Below are 20,923 nucleotides of genomic sequence, written 5' to 3' on the forward strand. Positions count from 1 at the left end.
GTTCGTCCAAAAAAAAAAAGAAAGTTTCTATTAACTTACGCTCTAAAATGGTGTGTTTTAGAGATACGGTTTTAAAATTGACCAAAAAAATCGCTTTTTTGCAAATTTCTCCGAAACCTTTTATCGTTACAGAAAACCGCTTTTGCGAGCACTTTCTACTCATAATAAGCTATGTTTTGTGTGATTTTTTCTTTTAGTCATAATTGTTGAAGGGGTAGTGGGTGTTTTCTCCCCCCAAATTCTACCCTACTGGAAAAAGTATGGTTTTGAGACGCCGATTTGAACCGCCTATGTTTTCTACACAAAAAGCGCCATAAGCTGTAAACTCAATCGTTTTTGAGAAAAATCAGCTTTTATGTTGAAACTTTTTTCATATTTTTGGACGAGCTGCCATATCCTGAATTTTGTGCTTATATCATGAAACATTCTGTATTATTTAACCCAATTATTAATTACTAAAAAAGAGTTCCTAATATGCATTGTATACGTATTCTACATTTTGGTATCGTAATTATTTCTGGGACATCCTTTATATCATTTTGTTGTAATAACAGTGGTTTTAGTTTGGTCATTAGCGGGCAGATTAGTGAATGTCTGGATATTTTTAAGACTTTTATCTAAAATAATTTATACAATAAAAAACTGCTTAAATTGAAAAATTTATTTTTCTGTTAGATACCTTTATTTTTTAGGAAAAAATTAAAAATCAAAGACGTAATATCGAAATACAAAATTATTGTAAGATTTATAACACAAACCATTTCAAGTGCATGCGGAGACATAAATAACAATATTTTGAATAAACCTCTTGTATACTATCTGACTTCAAAGTGGAAAAACCTAAAAGAAATGTATTTGGGTATTTTAGTTTAGGATTAAGTTTTTTTTCCATTTAATCAAAAAAACAAAATATGAATCAAGAATATGCAAAATAGGTAGGTATATCTAGCCTCTCTCAACGTTTCCTTTTTGTATTTATTATTAATTATCAAAAACACTATATTTGGTAGAAAATGGTGAGGTTTTGTTTTTTGTTTATCAATCCCAATCCACTTAATTTATTAACTTTTACATGTTTTCAATACTTCAAATGTTTAATGCCAATATACAGGTTGACTCAAACTGAAATAGACTGTTCAAAAATTACTTTTACGTTTTTCATATTCCACAAGTAATCACCTAATTGAAGGTCCCTTAAGTAGAATTCTATGGTGTGTGTATTAAAAAGACAAATTCTGCTGAATCTAGTTTTTGAGATATGATAGTAAGTTACTTTTTTTTTAAATTAGAAATATTATCATTCAGTCTACTGTGATTGTAACCAAAAGCATATCTCTTATAGGTAGAGACGTTAGTATATCTTTTTAATCAGTTGTATAACTTTGTCATTTAAAGTTTCAAGAAAAGTGTAACATAGCACATATTCCGCATATATCAAAAGTTATATGAGCTACTTCTTATGTAAGTGAAAAGAATTTGTTCAAACTACACAACTTTGAGAACCTTTTTTTTTGGTAAAGACACTCTTTACCACCCTGAAGGGTGATGGTTAACCCTTATTTTACCTAGTTTTCAGATATGTATAGTAAGCAAAGTTCGTGTCCCTAAACCTTAAGATAAACAACTAAAGCCAAACGGTCCTTTAAGTATATTTTAATAAGCAATCCCTCGGTAGAGCCCTTATACCTACAGCATTTTTAAAAACAAAAATTTGTTTACTTATTGAAAACGACTTATGTGTGGTTTTTCAAGATCTTTTTCGATTTGACAAAACATTTTCTGAAGAAACCTTAATCATTGATTTGACGTAACTTTGATGGTTTAGAAGATAGCAGTAGCGGACCTTGAAAATTGGTTTACTCTTGATAGATAGGTCTTCTTAAGCGATTAAACATGTTTGAGAAACGATATTGAATCTTCAAATAGTAGTTTGAACATCACAAGAATACCATGTCAAAGAACACATGATAAGGGCAAATCATCTACTCGACAATGCTGGCAAAGAAGATAGTTATAAACCCAGGATCAATAGAGAATGGTCTAAGGTGAGTTGACTTAGTAAGTTTGAACAAACCACCAAAATGACGTTTTCGATTATGAAATTTAACAAGAATAGTACAGGAGAACAAAAAAAATTTTGTTGAGTTTTATTGTGGTTTAATAATGGGAACGTTAATCATCAGCACCAAATATGGTTTAAAAGAGTATTCAAACTTTCAAGAATTCTACTCAGTATTGGTAAGTAATAATCATTGCTTGAGAATTTGAAAACCTCACAATGGAAGAAAATAACATTCACGAATTAATGAGAATCAATCATACGAGCAATCATACCTTTATATCGAATCTAGTCGAGAAATTGACACTTTGAAAAATCTGCGAGGGCACTAGTAATTTCGAACCGAGTATTACCAAGATTGATATGACAAGAAGTTCCACCTTTCACTTCACATCAATCATATTCTCCACTTGCTGCTTGTACGTAGAATCCGCAATATTTGCTTAGAGCTTTTTGTGCTTACTCACTGATTTCTTTGAACATTTTAGTCTCAGTCAATTTACTCAATTCAATTAAACTGCAACCATGTAGTCTTGTTGTAAAATCGAATCAGAACATAAAAGCATTTTTTGCTGAACTGTTGCTCTTGGAAGATATTTTCTGTCATTATTCGATAAATTTAAGTGACTTTAGGATAAAGGTAGCCGGAAACTTCTCTTACATATTAAAAGCAGTAAGTTGGTGGCATTTTTTTTTTCTTAAGACCCCAGGTAGGGTTTAAAAAGGTCTGCTTGAGTGGAAAGTTTCAAGTCAACGGTCAGGTAGATTGATGGTCACACTTTGGTCTTTCTTTTCAATTAATGTTATTGTTCGTATATCAGTGGCATTCTTTGCTACTAAAAAAATATATGAACAGATCACCCTGTACTTTTTCAAGTGATTTCTTATAAATGAGTAAGACAAGTAATAATAAGAAATTGCCACTCCCAAAACCAAAATAGAACACACCAGAAAAACCGCAACGACCGACAAAAGAATGGTTAATCAAGTCGTGCCATAAGAAAAATTCTGGTTAAACCCATTTTGTTTAATTTTTTTTTGCAGGCGGCGTTTCTTCGTATTTCAGTAGACGTGACCATAATTTTTAATAGTCGTTTATTATTTCAATTGAATTCGTAAACAAGCTTATTTTCTAGATCGTATATGCAAAGTGCCATATAAATTTGCATACGCAGCTGTATAACGATGTTAAAATGTAAATATACAAGTACCAGTCTCTTTTAGTTCCAAGAGAGCATATACATTTAATTTTTTTACTCTAAGTTGTTTTAAAATGGTACCGGTAATGGTATAAACTGCTGGTCATTATATGTTTTAATAAGAATGTTCGCTGTCATTTTGTAAAATAATAAAATCTCGTAATTATTAATCTGATTACTTTAGTATTAGTACACTGGGACAAATAATCAAATTTATGCTAAAAGGGAGATAAGTAAGATGTTGACAGTGTAATAACAATTTGAACAAAGTAGTGTGTATTTTCTATCTGAGCCTAAGATATTTTAGCAAAAGTTAAAATTTTGAGACAGTAATGCTCAATTCAACATTGCAATGGTTGGCCCTAAATTAGTAATTTTCTTGAAGTATGAAAAACTTATTTTCTTATTTTACAGTTGCCTTACGTTAAGAACTTCTTTAAAAGAGTTTTAAAATTTTGAAAGTAAAAATTCTGGGCCATTAAATATATCTAAAATTTTGGACTTTGACGCTCCCTAGCGACCAAAAACAAGAAACTCTAGAGACTTGACTATCTCTGGTCTTTTTGCTCTTTTGAGCGAGGTTGTTGAATCATTGAGTTGCAAAGGATGTTAACATTTTTAATTCTGATTTTAAAATTTTGCATAATCAAAAAAGGCCAAACTTGGAGAGTAAATTTGAAAATTTTGGCTTGAAAAAGGAAAAACTTGAAGAGTTAGTTTGAAAATTTTGGGTTGAAAAAGACAAAACTTGACTTCGGTACCATCAAAACACTTTATTTAAAATAGTGCAACGTTGTTAAATTTACTTTTTTTGGTAATTAGGCAAAATTTTACAAAACCCCGTATTTGGGTCAAAAAAAGTTTGTTTTACAACTGGGTTTAAAAAAGATGAGGGTGACACGATTTTTATTAGTTTTTACATTGAAAATATAGATGGCAAAGTGAAATTGGTAAATAGTGCGACAATGCCAAGTTTTTTTAGACAATCAACAATGTTGGCTATTTTTAACAATTTTTGGAAAAAAGATAGTAGTACTAGGTTTTAAATGAGAAGGATTAAAACGATCAATTGTAAATCACAGTAAAACGTTGCCAAATTTTACAAAATGTGGGCTGTTTCAATGATAAACAAATGTTAATACGTTAGACAACAATTAATTCAACAATAAACAATAACATGATTATACAATAAATTTTGAGTAGCCTCAACGGTATTACTTGCCTGAAGTTGTTACATTAGAGATTTAGAATAAAGGTAGGCCAGAAAACATCCAGAAATGGATTTGTATTTCTTTGGATACATTTCCTGATGATAAATTTCCCAAATCAATGTACATGTGGTAGATGACTGAAACCAGAACTAATCTAAAACCAGGTTTGTAATGACAAAATTCAAATTAACCGCTCGATATCTCAGAAACTGACTGTTGAATTTAAGTTTTCATTGTGTACAAAACTAATAAGTTGTGAGATTTGGATTTATTGCCAAAAAACTTTTTTTGTGAATTCTGATGGTTTTCAAATATTTCCAAAACAGTATTTATTTAGCAACAGTGCTTTGAGCTCTTAACTTGTCATCGATTTTGATAACATTTAGCCTAACATTTAACTTATACGGTTTATCAACAAAACCTCCTTGTATTGCATTTCAGTTATTTGAATTTTTTGATTATTTTTGCTTAACAAAATGCCACTTTTCCAATAATGTGTAATTCATTCTGTTGAGAGGAAACACTATTTGTTTACATAACTGTATTCCCTAAGGTGGTGCACGTATAGATGAATAGATCTTTATGAGTGTATAAATAGTATATTATAAACCTAGGGACTAAAGTGGTTCTTTGACGGTGACGGTGAGTCCAGAAAAATCCTCCCTGCTGGATTAAAAGTGTCTCTTTTATCCCTCAAATGAGGGATTAAAAGTGCATAAAGATAATTATTTTTAAATACAATAATTCTTACTTTTACACTATTTACACATGTAGTTTAGAAAGCGTCAGTTGAATTTTAGAAACCATAAGATGAATTTAAAAAATATCACTTATATTTCAGAAAAGGTACTTTCAAATTTAGAATGATAACTTTGATTTTCGAAATTGCAATTTGTATTTCAGATTAGTCACTTGTATAATAGAAAAGAGCAGTTGGATTTTAGACATGGTCATTTGTAATTTGGAAAATTAAAGTTGAGCAAAAAAAGTAAATAAATAAAAAAAGTAAATAGTTTAACGAATATTTTTAATAACATTGTGGTTTCCTGCCTTTCGAAGACGAGATACCTGGTTTTCATGTCAAATAGAAGGTCTCTATCGATAAAACATTAAACCCAATAATAATTACAATATACAAAATGTTTCAAAAGTTACGGCCAAAAACGTTAATTGGAAGGCAGTTCTTTGGGGTTCGATATTTCCCTTAAGAGTGACTTTAAAAAAAAATTATATGAACAAATCGTATTATTTTGACCTCCCCTGCATGCCCCCGAGGGATTGTCATATAGTTATGGGACACACTGTATATTTTATATAAATGAATACTCCCGATGGGCGGGTTTTTTTGCTTAAAGTGATATTAAAAAAAACAATGAACTAATAACCACATAGAAACACAAAAAAATCTGAAATTGAAATAACGGGTTCTAAAATACAAGTGACCTTTTCGGAAATACAAGTGACGAATCTGAAATACAACTTACGTTTTCTAAAACCAAATTTACGAGAATGAAATACAAGTTATAGATTCTGAAATCCAACTTATATTTTTAAAATCCAAGTGATATTTTCTAAACTACAGGTGTAAATGGTGTAGTGACAGTTATGAATACATTAGTAGTAGTAGTTGTAGTAATAGAATTTTGAACCTATTTTAAGAAACAATCTTCATATGAACCTATGCTCCATTCCTCCTAATTTGTCTACCAGTTGAGGTTTATTTCAAAACCATAGACAAAAAAATGCAAAAAACTTGTGACTAGTAGTGTAGTATTTTGTAACTACTAGTTTTTAAAGAACTATAATTCTTAAGCTAATTTTTAATAAACATTCTTATTGCCTTTCAAAAAGCAGCTTCCGTTTAAACTTTACTATTTTATGACAGCCTTCGGAATAACCCCATTAGAACCCAGCAACCCATTGACGACTAACTTTATGACCATCCTAAAATAACTCCTTTCAAACTTGCAAAACCGCTTAGGGGCAACAAAAAGTCTAACTTTAAAGGTCCTAATGGCTTTTATTATAGTGTCTCAAATCGCGGTCTCAGTTTAGTGTTTGTTTTCAGCATCTGGTAGCTTTATTTCCGACTGTTTAGACTCCACAGGGCCATATAACTCGTCTTGCAGTCATAAAATATACAAATAGGAATTAAATAAGTTAAGCTTTTTTTGGTCGGGTTACGCCATCACTCTATAATCTCTAAAATGGTCCAATTTGGGTCATGCCCATTAATGAAGGCTAGCAATTTTTGCTTCAAGCCGGTTGACGGTCGTGTTGTCTGGAGGCCAACGTCCTGTATAACTGCTGTCATTAAAATTGCAAAATCTCCTAGAAATAAATTAAGAGGAAACGTCGTGACAAGCCGAATATATGAGCCATCCGAGTCTATTAAACAGTAGTTTGTTTATTCAACTCCTAACTGTAAATCGACTTCTGGTCGATGTTTTGCATAAACACGTGGGCGCAAAACATCAAAATATCGATAAAGGCTGGCAAATTGCTTGGCACATGTCTAACTGCCGGATTAACAGGCAACAACCATTACGAAAACTGTTCTTTACTTTTTAACGTCGACGACTTTGATGGTGCTGCAGTGAAAGATTTGTCTTTACCATTCCCATTGCCCACGAATACCATATAGCGACCATCTGTCGAGAAGTAAGCCAGTTTACATAGCAGCCATTTTTTTCTGGTCTGATGTGTACAAAGACGACCACAAGTATGTCTTGAGCAAACACATCAAATGGGTATTTCTTGGTTTTCTACGAAACCAACGACAAACACGGTTCCATAATAGATATGTCAACATTCAGTACCTACGGTACACACGACTGAAAATTACTTTGTACCTGAATTGTTGTACGCAGCATCCTTGGCTTAGCTTATGATTGTTGGGTTGGTTTAAAAACTTTCAGGTGCGGAAAAGAGGAGCTTTTGTGCCAAGTTTCGTACCGGAACTAAAGTCAAAAGTGCATATCAACGTCATTCCTACTGCGCTCTACAAATTTGAATACATATTTTTATCTCAGCCTGATAATTTGGGTATGGAGCCATAAACTATAATCTTTACGTAATTATGTAGTAACACAAAGAAAGAACCTGGAATTGCGCGTGTAATTTAATTTTTCTTTAATCACGCAAACTGTAATGACTTCCATATGTATATGAAAAATCAATGAAAAATGGATTGGCATCACAGCATCCCAATAACAATTATAATTTCTTGGTTCTCATAGTCTTGTCAAAAATAAGGTTTCAGTGACGTCAAAAGTACCACTCACACTGTAAAACGTTAAGAGTGATTAAAATTTAACAAACCTTTTTTTTCTTATTAAAAAAAAAAACATTAAAAACTGGCGTAAGATTTAAAATTAAAATCAACTTTTATGTTCTCTCGCATGAACAAATGAAATTAAAAAAAAATAGTTTGGTTCATCATTACAAAAATTGGGTGATAAAAGCAAAAATGACATATTGACAATACTGCAAAATTTAGTTATAGTCAATCTATAACTAAAAAATGTCAATTTGGCAAACACTTTAAGCATTTGGTAATAAATTGTTGAATACGTTAATTTGGCAATACTGTATTAGTTTAGTCATAAATTAAAAGAAATGTCTATTTAACAACATTGTAAAAGTCTGGGAATTAGGAAAAATGTCAGTTTGGCAATGCTGAAGAAATTTTATCATAAACAAGAAGAAAGTAGCAATTTAGAAACACTCCCAGAACTTGTTAACTAAAAGAATGTCAGTTTGACAACACTGTAAAAACTGACAATTAGGCAAAATGCCAGTTTGACAACGTTGCAGAAATTTGATCATAAACAAGGAAAAAGTAGCAATTTAGCAACACTCCAAGAATATCTTAATTACAAATGTCAGTTTGGCAACGAGGCCTGCTGAAGTCTGCTATTAATTAGGAAAAAGACACTTTTGCAACACTGTAAAAATATTTAATCATAAATAAAGATTGCAAAGCAACATTGTCAATGTTTAGTCATAAATTGGAAAAAAAGTCAATTTGTCACAATGTGATCATAATTTAAGTCAGCTTGGTTCAACACAAGTTTGTACATTTGTTAAGAAAAAAAAAATGTTACTTTATTATCATTGGAAAAATGTAATCGAAAATTGAAAAAATATCAATTTGCCAACAATGTAAAATTTTAGGCGGTTTGATTGAAAGAAATGTCATCTTGTCAACTTTACAAAAATGTGAGCCTAAATAAGGAAAAGCAGTGTCAATTTGGCAACATTGCACGAACCTGTCAATTTGTGACGTCATACTAATATTATCTGAGTTTTGATATAGATTCAACGGAGCGTGTGCTGGATTTAGAAACACTTTACGATTGCTATAAAATGACACAAAACTTAAATGTAGATAATTTAAAAACTATGATGTAGATATTGTGACATTGCAACTTGTTTAATTGACAATAATTAACAAACTTTATTGCCGTGATCTTGTTTCAACGTGCAATGAAACACTGTTGCCATTATTTATTGGTGAAATGGCTTTAACAACTTTTTTACATAGAAAATTAGTTTACATGTTTAAAGTACCTTATAACTCATATTTACAAGCTGCACAAGTTCACATGGACAATGTCAAATAACTGCTAAATCTTTTTTTTTTTTACACCCAAATAGAGAAATAGCCTTCTGCCAAAGTCATCATTTACAACAAATAATTTGTGTCATCCAAACCATAAATAAAATCTGGGGAATTTTTTGGTAACTTTTGTTTGAGCATGTTAAACTTCTTCATTTGCTCTACTTTCTTGGAGCCATTATTTCAAAACACACAACCTAATTTAAATCTTCTAAATAAACACTAATCTAAGCTTATTTATTGCTATCAAATTTGATGTTCAGACAGAACATCAGTTTTTATATCTATTAAAAAGAAAAGTTTTCAATTCAAATTGTTCCATTTAGCCTACTCTGTACCATACCACAACGATGCCAACCTAAATCGTTAACTATTTGTAGTAAATGTAATAAATGGCAATATCTATATTTTCTCCAATTAACAACTGGTTTTACAAATGTAATAAAATTAGTCAAATTCATATCCGTTCTATGATGGTGTTGCTAATCGCTTGGCGGCACCTTTGATGATACCCACGACGTTATTTAATAATTTATGTACTAAAAATTATATGACTTGTTATTTAAGTTAGCGGAGTAATAATTTTCGTAACATCCATTTTTACAATGTTTGTGTTGTTACTTTCTGGGTTTATCTCATGCAGTGTAACTCAGAAGTTTTCAAGCAGGAATAGGCGCAACATGTGCTCGATAAACATTTGAATATTCCGCAATAGATAAATGGGTTTCAATTGGTGCGATACACCCAAGAAGCCGAAGGTAGCCACCTAAATATGGTAATCAACTTTATATATTCAAATTAAACCGTATACAGTGACATTATATGTATTAGAAGTGTTCAACCTCCGCTCTGTTTGCTTAGGCTGTCCTGGCCTCATTTATCGTATAGATTAAACGGAAACTAGCAGATTAGCTTTATAGTTTGATAATGACTAGAAACACTCTGAAAATGCCATTTCAAGAACCATCAATGCCCCACCTCATCTACCGCATGTAGAGTGATAATAATAGAACGTTCATTACTCGAGTTGGTGTGGAGTTCAAAGTTCGAGAAGCATTAACTACGAATAAAGCACCATTCAATTTAGAAGTGTAAAGTAAGGCATTAACTGCGTCTCTAATTGCACAAAACCGCTTGATTTAAATATTAATGTGCATGCTAATCGTCTTAAGTCGAAACCTATGCATATGCATCAGTTCCTAGAACTATTAACCGTCCATTACGAATACAGACTCTTATTCAACCTAATCATTAAGGTCAAACTCGTATCCGTCAATAAGGTCATTTCGGTAGCATAGCAATTTACCTAGTAAGTGCGGAAACTGATAATTTTCTGTTCACATGGACAATAAGCATATTATGTCCTGTCACTTTGCTTATATTTGACTTGGTCTTTGAAATCAAAAATAAGCATGAAATATGAGTAGGATTATCATATAGTGCATCTAGAAAATTATATATTGTTTAATACAGTGGTTCTTGATCTTTTTTTTTTAATTTATTGACGGAACCACTGTTATGTTTTATTATTTTTCAAGAAAGTAATTCTTTGAAAAGGAAACTTACACCTTAAGCTGTACTTTTGCGAAACAGACATTCAAATGTAGTTAACCAAACATGATTCTGCACTAATTTTGATGGACTACCTATGAAAATACCTCAAAACCATTTGCAAAAACGATTAAAAAACTGCAAAAAGCAATTACCACTAAATTAAATTTAAAAATTCAAGATCCTGTATACCATAAACCAATGAAACTAATGATATAGCTAGGTTCCACCACTGAAGTAGAAAATCAACTTCAACACAATCACTATAGTACTGAAAAGTACAATATATGCGGAAAAGTAAACTTATCAGCACGCTAGTAGAAAAGTAACTATTTCACTTGTTTCAGGCAAAAATGCCCGAGACTGCGACATCATCATCGTCTGAAGATCGGCCGTTGGCCCTTTCAAGGCGAGACTTTCCCTTGCCTTCACCAGGAGGTTCTACACGCTCATCTTCGGGCAGCCGATATGACGGACAAATTCCTTATCATCATCAAGTAATTTACTCAAAAAAGTTGTAGGGACTTGGGTGATGATGTTATGGATTGTTGCAGGTTCCATTGGCTCCCACAATGGGCCACCACAGAGAAACTTCGGCTTTTGTTCCTGTGGTTCCGTCTAGAAACATGCCTCACCCTATGCTGTATCCCGGGGACATTCATCTTTTAGGTTTGGAAAATCGGGAGAGAACCGCTGAGGGAGGCAAAAATGTTGAGGGTAAGAAACATTAAAAGGATTATGAATTATGAGTAGATCTGTTGAAGTGTATTTTTGCCTTTGGATTTGCTTGTAAAAGCTTGGTATAGACAATTTTTCACTAAAATGAAAAGTTCTACTCTTACATTATACCTACAATATTTGTCCTGATTATTTACTATCTAAATTTTGCTAGTTTTTGTGAAAACATTCTCAATATTTGGAAGATTGTAACAATCATACTGTAACAAACTAACAATAATAGTAAAGTTGTCTTTACCTTTTCCAGCTTCATCTTCAACCATGCGTAAATCCAGCTCTTTTGACATAATGGCAATGATGGCCGACAAGCGCAAAGAATTGCAACTGCGTGAAGAAGCTGTTTGCGTAGCAGCTGCTCACGCAGCTGCGTTAATGTTGCCACCACCACGGCCCGGTCCTCCAGGTGGTATGATGGAGTCTCCAGCTGGACAACCACCCCACGGATACCCTGGATTTTTGCCAACCAGTCCAGCTCAAGCTGGAACTTTCACTTTTCCTGGAGGGAGTGCTTTGTTTCCTCCAGGTAATCTTATGATCAGTCTAGTTGGTAGAATTTAGCTAATCAGTTTGTGTAAACAGGGCCACCACAAATGCATGCTCACTTGGACCGGAGGTTATTAAGGGCACCAGGAAGAGCATCCAGACCGAAAAAACAGTTCATTTGCAAATTTTGTAACCGACAATTTACCAAGAGTTACAATTTGCTTATTCACGAGAGAACCCACACTGATGAGAGGCCTTACAGCTGTGATATTTGCGGGAAAGCTTTCAGAAGACAGGACCATTTAAGGGATCACAGGTGAGTTTTTGTCCACTTAACTGTCGGAACGTAACCTAAAAAAGCGACTATTCATAAGGCTTATTTTCTTACCGCCGCGACTTAATTCGAGAATAAATGGTTCCCAACCAGTTTCTTTTGCTTGACAATCGGCTTGATTCCATTATAAATTATATTATTAAAATCTTCAATAAAAAGTGCCGTCCCATATTTATCAACGGATTAAAGCATTCCGATGGCTTTTTATGAGAAAGCGAGATAATGACGATGATGTAGAAAATTTTGAGCGGATCGTATATGGTGTGTTATAATAATAAGAGGATTTCGAATTCAGTAAGTACATAAATTTATTATTGCAAAAAATAGAGTTGTTAATAGATTCTTCCATATTAAAAACAAATTAATTATTCAGTGTTAAAAATCTCATAATTTTTATATTTTTCAGACAACGCTTTGACAATAACTTTTTTTTTATGATCTGTAAATGAATTAATTTTTATAAAACAACAAAATGCTCACATTCCATTATCAGGCAGCATACTAGCAAAATTGATAAAACCGGAAATGAGTTAACCTTAATAAGAAACATTATAAAATTACAGTCCAATATGATTAACTTAACAATTTAACTTTAATGTTGGATAAACTGGATCATACAAAATTAAATCTCCATTCTTGTACTCTTTAATTGCTAAACAACTGCTAAATGTAATTGTTTCGATTAGCAATTTGCTTTTAGAGTGGAACACGTTGTTAATCTGTAGAATTAGATCTGCTCGATTAAAACTAATCAACGACTATGGGAACGTTATACAGCAAAACATCGCATCAGCTTCTTGCAAGCATTTCGCGTTTAGCAAAAAACTTCCACCTACTTATGGACAGACAAGCGTAACAAATGGGGCAATGACTAATTCACGATGAAGATTAATTGCGTCACAATTTACTCGAGTTACATAGGTAAAATGAGATAAAAATTGTGGAAATTTCATTACGGTGAGACCACCCATCGACAATAGATTAACGTAATCTGAATTGCCATTTCCGACATTTAAACCACGCTATTCTGTTGGTAACTCGTGTTATTGGAATTAAAGAGCAGAATTTCTTAATGTTGTTTTTAAAGTGTCGAAAGTTTCTCTCTTTAACTCAGAAATGCTACAATCTGAAAATGCAAAATGTTTTGGTTGACATGTGGTTCTTAAAAATAAATAATTATAAAGTAATGATTTAGTTACAGTTTCGCTTTACAGAGTAGCTAACTAAAGCTAGAGCTTTAGGTAATTATTCTGTGGTGTTTATAAAGTTCTCTATTTAGACATTAATCAACACTATGGGTTGCATTTGATTTTTTTTGAATTATCTGGTCTTAGTAAAAGCGCCATCTGTCGACAAAAGAAACCAACTCTAAACAATCATTTATAGTGCATCTGATAGATAAATACCTGTTCTTTTCAATGGTGCCAAAATCAATGTCCCAGGACAAAAGGTTTTAAAATTATCGCAGTTTCTTTTAAACCACTTTGACCACACCCACCACTTTATTTCATGAAATGGAGAAAAAAGGTTTAAATCAAAATTGTTACTAATAAACGTAGCTTTCCTTTGAAAGTATTTTAAAAGTGCCATTGTGTTTGAAATTTTAAAGATATGCACATTTTTGAATCAAAGTTGTGTACCTTTCCTAAAATTTAAAATATTTTCTAGCGATTTTTTAAGACCCTTTTTGTTATTTGGACACCCTGTACAAAGTGTGTAAATTATTAAAACATTACAGGGTACTGTGACACTATAAAGAAACAGATTCCTTTCAAGAACTTTGACCATCAACTGCACTGGAAGCAGACAATTTCTTCTAATGACAATTACGACAACTGTAATCTTTCGATCTAAATAGTGACACAAACGCTGTTCAGACGATGCAAAAACAGATTTGCTTTCAAGAACTTTGACCATCAACTGCACTGGAACTAAACAATTTCTTCTAATGACAATTACGAGAACTGTCATTTTTCGATCTATGTAGTGAAACAAACGCTCTTCAGACGATGCAAAAACAGATTTGCTTTCAAGAACTTTGACCATCAACTGCACTGGAACTAAACAATTTATTCTAATGACAATTACGACAACTGTCATCTTTCGATCTAAACAGTGACACAAACGCTCTTCAGATGATGCAAAAAACATATTTTTGTTCAAGAACTTTGACCATCAACTGCACTGGAACTAAACAATTTCTTCTAATGACAATTACGACAACTGTCATCTTTCGATCTAAAAAGTGACACAAACGCTCTTCAGATGATGCAAAAAACATATTTTTGTTCAAGAACTTTAACCATCAACTGCACTGGAAGTAGACAATTTCTTTTAATGACAATTACGAGAACTGTCATCTTTCGATCTAAATAGTAACACAAACGCTCTTTAGATGATGCAAAAAAACAGATTTGCTTTCAAGAACTTTGACAATCATCTGCACTGGAAGTAGACAGTTACAACTGTCATCTTTCGATCGAAAAAGTGACACAAACGTTCTTTAGATTATGCAAAAAAACAGATTTGCTTTCAAGAACTTTGACCATCAACAACACTGGTACCAGACAATTTATCTAATGACACTTTTTTCGATAGAAAAACTCACGGGGCACTCTCTGTATAACCTTTAATTTTCAACCAATCTCACATCTATTGTCATTAATTTTCAAAAACTTTTGAGCTCTAATAACACAATTCCACTAGATTAGAGTTAACAGTCTGAAAGTATTAATCAAAAAGCCGGACAATAGCACAGACCTGAGCCCCTTTGACAGGTTCACTTTTTTTAATCTTCTTGGTTGGGGTGTTTTGTTAGTAGAAAAGGGCCAGGTAATATAACAGTGGCGTGCTCGAACTTTGCACTCGCTGCTGGTGGTTTCAATGGGTTCCTATGTGGTTTAGGTACGTCACTGGTTGAAAGTGCTAAGGTAGGCAACGTGACGCCCACAAATATTCGGTCAAGGGATTAAGAAGACAGTGGAAGAGAAGAAAACACTCGGTATTCAAACCGTGCTTTAAAATGGGAGATCCCTATCTTAAGATCGACTTCCACTATTACAGCCCAGACAAAAGGTTGTTGCGGTTATAAATTGAAAACTCTAAACCATTACGAATTCTGTTTAGGTTTTGCGTTTGGATTCAGCCGTTGTCTACAAAAATCAGCCAATAAATTCCCACGAAATATTCATCCTTAACTCTAAAAAAATGTCTTCCCATCAAAAAATCTTTCCCATCACTTCTAAAAAAATGGTTCTAAATACAGCGGGCTAATTGACCACTTCGAAACCGATCGGTCCTTGAAACGGTAATTATGGGGTTAGGCGGAAGATTGCATGTAAATTTTCGAAAATTATTAACAAAAAATTCATAAGGAAGACCAGCCAGACCTCTAAAAGTAATTACTTTTTTCTCTGAAGTTTCATTAGACTTCGAATTACACGGTTGTTTTTCTACAGCTATTATTATACCACGGATTTGGTGTGGGCTGTTTTATAGGACGCCGATATGTTTTAGTAGGGATTCGTTACAGTTATTGTTTTCGTAATGGCCCTGGAGCATTATAATAAAAACATACACGTTTCTTATCAGGAAAATTAAATCAAAAGTTTTTCCTACAAATCGGCTTTTGTAAAGCAAATCCGTGGATATAAATGACATTGTAAAACCATAAATTTAACCGATTTTAAACAATTTGTTATGAATTTACGTTACTTATCAGTAATACTGGTTATTTGAGGTAATACAAATTACAAACAATCGTTAATAATTGGCAATTTGCTTTGATTTAAAACTCAAACAAAATCTATTATCTTTTTGCTTAGTTTAAAGCGTTTTATTAAAAAAAAGAAAAATTATACAGAAAACATAGAAATTTAAGATTTCGACACTTTCCAGTAAATTAAATCGCAGTATTTTAGCATCAACATTTTTTAACGCATTTAATCTGTCAGATGTGTGAAGCAGCAAGATGAAAAAAGATAACCTGGTGATACATATTTTTGCCTTATGGCTTCATTAAGAATGCTAGCAAATTTGTAGATTACAATATTTGTCGTTTTTCACTAATATACCAATATGTATCTAGATCTGTTGGGATGCTTGATGACATGTCACCGAGTTATCTATCATACTAATCGAACAACTGTTTTTTTATTATTATTAATGATGGGTTAAGTATTTTTGAAACAAAAAATGTTGATGTATATTAATAACACTTACTGTACGAACACAAGAATCTGGAGAATTTTCGATATGGGTGCGGAAGTTTTGAAAGATAATCCTTTAAACGAGACAATACATTGCCAAAATATGCGGTGATTGTAAGCTTTAACTTATTTTTTATCTTCTTTTAGTAAAGGAGTTTATTGAAAGCCCATGGTCATATTACGGCATAATGTGCTATCTCTTTTCTACTGTTTTTTTTACTTATTTTTGCAGTGCTAGCTTGTCTGATTGAGAAGAATGTAGTTACCTAAGTTTCTAAAATGTACAAGGCTATATCAACGTTATTTGAACTATTTTTGTGTTTGAAATAATGCAACCATAGATAACACAAAAATAAATAATTTAGCATTTGTCCAGTTTCCAAACACAATATTTTTTTAACTGTTTTGAATGTTTTTGTTTGGATATAAATAGAGTGCAAATTTCTAGAAATTTTGCTTTTTGTAAATAATAAAAGCAACCAAACTTTGACATCTAATGTGAACGATTTACGCAAAAACACGTCATTTGACAGATTTATCCATGCTTTTTTTGCTTTCTTCTTCTTTTTGTTCTTAATTTAGTTTTTTGTACATATTTGCTGCCATTTTTGTATGGGTTTTATTTTGTATAGATTAATTTACAATTCCAATAGCTATATTGAGATATTGAAGGCTTCTGAGAGATAAAAACATACCAATTATCTGTTGCAAAATGGGTATCAATTTACAAATTTAAACTGAACAAATAATTTCCAAATGCTCCGAAGTAGTCTAAAAATATATAGAAGCTCCAAAATGCCTTGCAAAATTTTACAAAACAGCCTAGAAGCTTCCAACTTATCTATAGAAGCTCTCAACACATTTATGTATGCTTTTAAAGCAGTTTAACAGCTTCCAAAAGATAATCGTCTAAACCTTCCAAAAGCTTTTAAAACAGTCGATAAGCTCTCAAAACATTTCAAGACAATCTAAAAGTTACAGTATGCTTTTAGAACAGTTTAAAAGTTTCCAGAACCGTCTACAAGGTTTCAAATGCCTTAAAAGCAGTCCAGAACCTTCAATGCTTCTAAAGTAGTCTGAAAACCCCACAGAAACTCCAAAATGTTTCTAAAACAGTCGGAAACCTTTCAAAACATTCTAGAAGCTTCTAAAAGCTTTTAGAACAGTCTAAAAAATTCCAAATGTTGTTTAACTAGTCTAGAAGCTTCCAAAAAATTTTAGAACCGTCTAAAAATTTCCAAATGCCTCTAAAGCATTCCAGAACCTTCAAAATGCTTTTTAAACTGTCCAAAAACCTTCCATATACTTCTCAAGTAGTTGAAAAAGGTTTTAAAACAATACGGGAACTCCAAAATGCTTCCCAAACAGTCGAAAGCCTTCCAAAACGGTCTAAAAGATTCCAAATGCTCTCAAACTAGTCTAGAAGCTCACAAAAGGTATCAAAACAGTCTAGAAGCTTCAAAAAAATTCTAGAACTGTCTAAGAATTTCCAAATGACTCTAAAGCATTCCAGAACCTTCAATATGCTCTTTAAACTTTTCAAAAACCTTCCATATACTTCTCAAGTAGTTTAAAACAGTTTTAAAATATTACGGGAACTCCAAAATGCTTCCCAAGCAGTCCAAAGCCTTCTAAAACGGTCTAAAAGATTTCAAATGCTTTTCAACTAGTCCAGAAGCTCCCAAAAGGTATCAAAACAGTCTAGAAGCTTCCAAAAAATTCTAGAACTTTGTAGGAATTTCCAAATGCCTCTAAAGCATTCCAGAACCTTCAATATGCTCTTTAAACTGTCCAAATGCTGCTAAAGTAGTTCAAAATATTTTTGAAAATTTTCAAAACAGTATAAAATCTTTCTTGACTCAAAAAAAGTGAAAAATTTGCATCTCTGAAAGAATTTTGTTCTTTTTTTATGCTTTTGTTGAGGAAAATAGTTTTCACGATTTTAGTGCTTTTTAATCTGGACTATAATCATAAAAATGAAATGTCCAGTCAGCAGTGGACCACCACATCTCAAAGAAAGCAAAATTAAATCAGACCGACGTTCTGGCGGTCTGTGATTTTTTTAATTTAATGGCGGCAGTACCTCATACTGCAGACCGTACCCGAAGTCAACACACTCTCTCGCCAAGATGCCCGAGAACAGGTTTTTGATGGTACTGGAGCATTCGCTACGGACTCGGGACGTCTTCTGCTCTACTACGTGACTAGGGAATTTTCTTCTCTTTTCTCTTTTCGACCAACCCGTCGTTTTTTTTTTCTTTGGGGTGCATCAGAGAATGACGATGATGGAATGCCATCCATTATTGCCTTTTTTCTTTTGTCGTCCGGCGCATTAATTATAGGGCTTTTTTTCGATATGGCTTTGCGCGCGACCGACTGATATTACTTCATTGAACTCTCTCATTGTCCGTCGTAATTCAATTCTAATGGCCGTAAAGTAACGGCACAAATTGCTATTTTATTGCCATGCCGCCATTGTTAATGCCACTTTATTAAGTCAACCATAAATTGTTTTTCTCGTAAAAATCGTCCGTGTTGCGCACGGCGGGGGCTCCTGAATGTGTGTACTCGACTGTTGTGTAACGTCTAATAAGCGTGGCCGAGTTTAGAAATCTTGGAGACCAAACCCTTTATTTTTTACACTTTTAAACGCCCCATTAAGTTTTTAATTATAACCCCCAACAGTAAAAACTCGACTTGCACCGGCACTTTAAGCTCCATAATATTATATTTCAGTACCTCTACACTTGACCATTAGAAATCCTTAGATAAAAACAGGCTTGATGGTCTCAAGTAACATGTATTTATTGAGGCTGTGTGGATACTGTTGCCTTTTATGTGGTATCTTTCACTCGGTCATGTGATATCAAATTTATACGTACTTTCGTAACATAAGGCGTAATTTGATTAAGGCAACAGTGAAATAAATTCTAAGGTGCTAAACAAGAAGACGATAGGATAAATCCTTCTATAATACTGACAGACACAAAAGGCAATTCTTTTCACCGAGAAACACATGTTTAACGCACCACACGTGACTTAAATACTTGCAAAAATGTGAAAAATGTAAATAAAAACTGATTTTCTTTATTGGTCGTTGAATGAATTCAACGAAAATAATAAAATAGTTATTTACATTACTACTAGTGTGGTACGAGCGATTTTATAGTCACAACTGGGAAGTATTGTCATTGCTGATCACACGAGTCCATTAATTTGTCATACCACACGGGTAATGTACAATATTTTATCTACGATCTACACAGAAATTAGTAATTTTTTAACTTTAACTTTGAGTTACGTAATGAGAGATTTTACAGCCACTAGTGCGATAATTGTTTTATTGCACCATCTTGAAGTTTATAAACATATTTACATACGACCGTCAGTCTAAATAGCCAATTACACACAGTTTTAAGTTACGTAATGACCTTCTTTACGCATAGTTATAAAAAAACGCAGTTTTACGGTCGACCGTCAAGGCCAAATTCCAATTATGTGAGTTGGTAAAACGATACTTTATACTCGTAAGTAAAGTCCGTCTCACGTGCTCTAAAGCATTGTACACACTCATGAAATGAATTACACACATTTTGTGCTTAAAATGCTTCTACGTAACATGCTATTATGTAACAAAACTAAAAAAAAGCAAGCAAAACCCAAAACAGTGACAGTTGTAAGAAATTTATTAATTAATTTCTGAATACTAATACTGAATGTTAATAAATTTACCGCCACTGGTTATTTACCGGTAAAGTAAAGTAAAATTGTCTAATTTGGAAGATATCATTTTCCTGTCCTGGCTGTCATTAATTTCACTCAAGTCATTTTCGGTCAATATTGTCAAAATAAAATCCTGAAAAATATAGACTCAATAAAAGGCTGTTTTGATTTGTTATTTATTGTTCTAGAGATTTTGATTTATCAATAATAAAATAAGTAAAGTAAAACTTTTCAGAGAAAGGGATTCTTGTACCACATCAGTTCCAATTATACCGGGTGATTCCAAAGTTGGTGCTTTCCTTTCACCTGCGAATAGGGCTTCAAAAATAAGTTTTTTTTTCCTTTGACGCTTTTTCAAAATATGAACAATAACGAAGATACAGGGTGTCAAAATTTTACTGAAAAAAAAACAAAATAAAAAATAACTTAAATTTTATTTTAACTAACTACAGGTTATTCTTTATCAACAGACATAAACATAAACAAAAGATTTCAGCCGCCTTTGAACTAAGTTTTAATAATTTGACATTTTAAATTAAAACAGCATTTAATTTTAGGCACGCATTAAGACGGTTTTTATTTTTTTACTCGAAAGCGGTGCGTCGTAGCAAAAAATAATAAAAGGGGTTTTATTTTTAGAATTGATCCAGGAATTCAATAATACATTTTATGTTGAAAAAAAACTAGTAGGGTAATATTTCTTTTCGAAAATGTTGTTAAAAAATTATACGCGCGCCACTGGTAAACGCAAAAAAATTGTTGTTTCTTGGAAAATTTCCTTTCCACGTAGCTACTG

At 32.6% G+C, this 20,923-nt stretch overlaps 1 protein-coding gene across 1 annotated transcript in view; it reads left to right on the forward strand.

Moving 5' to 3' along the window:
• LOC145740590 (uncharacterized) overlaps positions 1-20,923 on the forward strand; it is a 47,650-nt gene that overhangs the window by 764 nt on the left and 25,963 nt on the right. The window contains exons 2-5 of the mRNA XM_081996164.1: positions 10,989-11,138; positions 11,196-11,358; positions 11,627-11,902; positions 11,959-12,178. Of these exons, the coding sequence (XP_081852290.1) occupies positions 10,995-11,138; positions 11,196-11,358; positions 11,627-11,902; positions 11,959-12,178 (803 nt within the window). The 5' untranslated portion in view covers positions 10,989-10,994. The remainder of the gene's footprint in view (positions 1-10,988; positions 11,139-11,195; positions 11,359-11,626; positions 11,903-11,958; positions 12,179-20,923) is intronic.

This window comes from Ips typographus, linkage group LG1, assembly GCF_016097725.1.
Source record: "Ips typographus isolate SLU linkage group LG1, UJ_Ityp_2.0, whole genome shotgun sequence".
NCBI classification, from domain to species: Eukaryota; Metazoa; Arthropoda; class Insecta; order Coleoptera; family Curculionidae; genus Ips; species Ips typographus.